This window comes from Spermophilus citellus (assembly GCF_964194105.1).
Source record: "Spermophilus citellus genome assembly, contig: SCAFFOLD_438, whole genome shotgun sequence".
NCBI classification, from domain to species: domain Eukaryota; kingdom Metazoa; phylum Chordata; class Mammalia; order Rodentia; family Sciuridae; genus Spermophilus; species Spermophilus citellus.
Genome location: NW_027673104.1, coordinates 6052 through 7500, shown reverse-complemented (window position 1 = coordinate 7500; position 1449 = coordinate 6052). Strand labels below are relative to the sequence as shown.

The window sequence follows — 1449 nt, the reverse complement described above, 5'->3', positions numbered from 1 at the left end:
AGGTGGAGCAGATTCGGGGCACGCACCTCACGGGTATTAACAAGCATCTCCTGGAGGAGGACATCGGGTTGAGAAGCCCTGTGTCTGGAATTGCCGTCGTCAATCGGGATGTCATGCAAGGGCCCTGTGGTCGCTGTGTGATAGGCGATGGGAGTTCCAGATTCCTTTTCTCTCATGAACAGTGAATAAACCCTGCTCCCTGTGCAGAGGACTACAGTATAAACTAGATTAAAAGAGAGGGCACCCAGCTCTAAAACTGAATGATTCTTCAAAAAATAATAATAACCACTGGCTTATAAGACGTTGCCACGGGTACCTCACATCACGCCTGAATCTTGTTAACTTTTAGGCATTTATCCATCTATTTTGTAGCTGTTCAGCTTGTCAGGTTATTGTACTTATTCGTGGTTGATGGCAAAAGAAAGTGAGGGACAGGAAATTAAGCAACTTGCTGAACTTTACACCCCCATGATGGCATTGGACTTGTCTTTGAAAGAGTCCTCAAACTGGGTGCCGAGGCGCACGCCTATAACCCCAGGGGCTCCCGAGGCTGATTCGGGAGGATGGCAACCGTCCGCTTGGCATTCAAGCCTTGTCCGCCTCCTATCCACAAGTCCGCTCTTCCCGTCCCCCAAGGCCAGAGGGACCAGGAGCCCGGTGCCCTTGGAGGACATGAGTGGACCCATGTGGATCATGGTTTGGTTCCCATCTTGAGTCCCGTGCCCCCACTCCCTCCCCTCCCCGACGTGACACCCAGTTGCCCTCGGTCACTGAGAGGGTTCCCCGTGTCCAGAGGGACCAGGTCAGCTTGGCTTGCACGGTCCTCACCAATGGCACGATTCTTTCGCCCCAGGACTCCCAACATTGACCGGCTGGCCAGCGGGGGGGCCAAGCTGACCCAGCACCTGGCGGCGTCCCCCCTGTGCACCCCGAGCAGGGCGTCCTTCATGACGGGCCGGTACTCGGTGAGATCAGGTAGGTGACCATCATCCTGGGGGACGGCCATCGTCCTGGGGGGCTGCCTCCCACCTCCAGGATCACTCTGATTCTTAAGGGCGTCTTGCGTTGGCCCCACAGGAATGGCGTCGAGGAACAGAATGGGCGTGTACATCTTCACGGCTTCCTCTGGAGGGCTGCCCCCCAGTGAGGTCACCTTCGCCAAACTTCTGAAGAGTCAGGGCTACTCGACGGCGCTCATAGGTATGGAGTCCTCAGGAGGGTGCAGGGGGCGTGGGCAGGGTTAGCCAGAGAGCAGGAGAGGCTCGGGCAAGCTCAGGGAACCGTCACCCGCACAGCGCCATTGTTACATAGGGAGACTCAGGATGGTGTCACCAGACAGAGCACATCTCTACATAGAGAGACTCAGGACGGTGTCATCAGACAGAACACATCTCTACATAGAGAGACTCAGGACAGTGACATCAGACAGAACACATCTCTACATAGAGA

At 55.7% G+C, this 1449-nt stretch overlaps 1 protein-coding gene across 1 annotated transcript in view; it reads left to right on the top strand.

Annotated features, from left to right (window-relative positions):
- Positions 1 to 1200, top strand: part of LOC308640108 (steryl-sulfatase-like) — a gene marked incomplete at its 3' end in the record, with an annotated part of 55219 nt that extends 54019 nt beyond the window's left edge. Inside the window, exons 4-5 of the mRNA XM_081312140.1 lie at positions 854 to 975; positions 1078 to 1200. Coding sequence (XP_081168266.1) covers positions 854 to 975; positions 1078 to 1200 — 245 coding nt within the window. The remainder of the gene's footprint in view (positions 1 to 853; positions 976 to 1077) is intronic.
- Between the last annotated feature and the right edge of the window lie 249 nt (positions 1201 to 1449).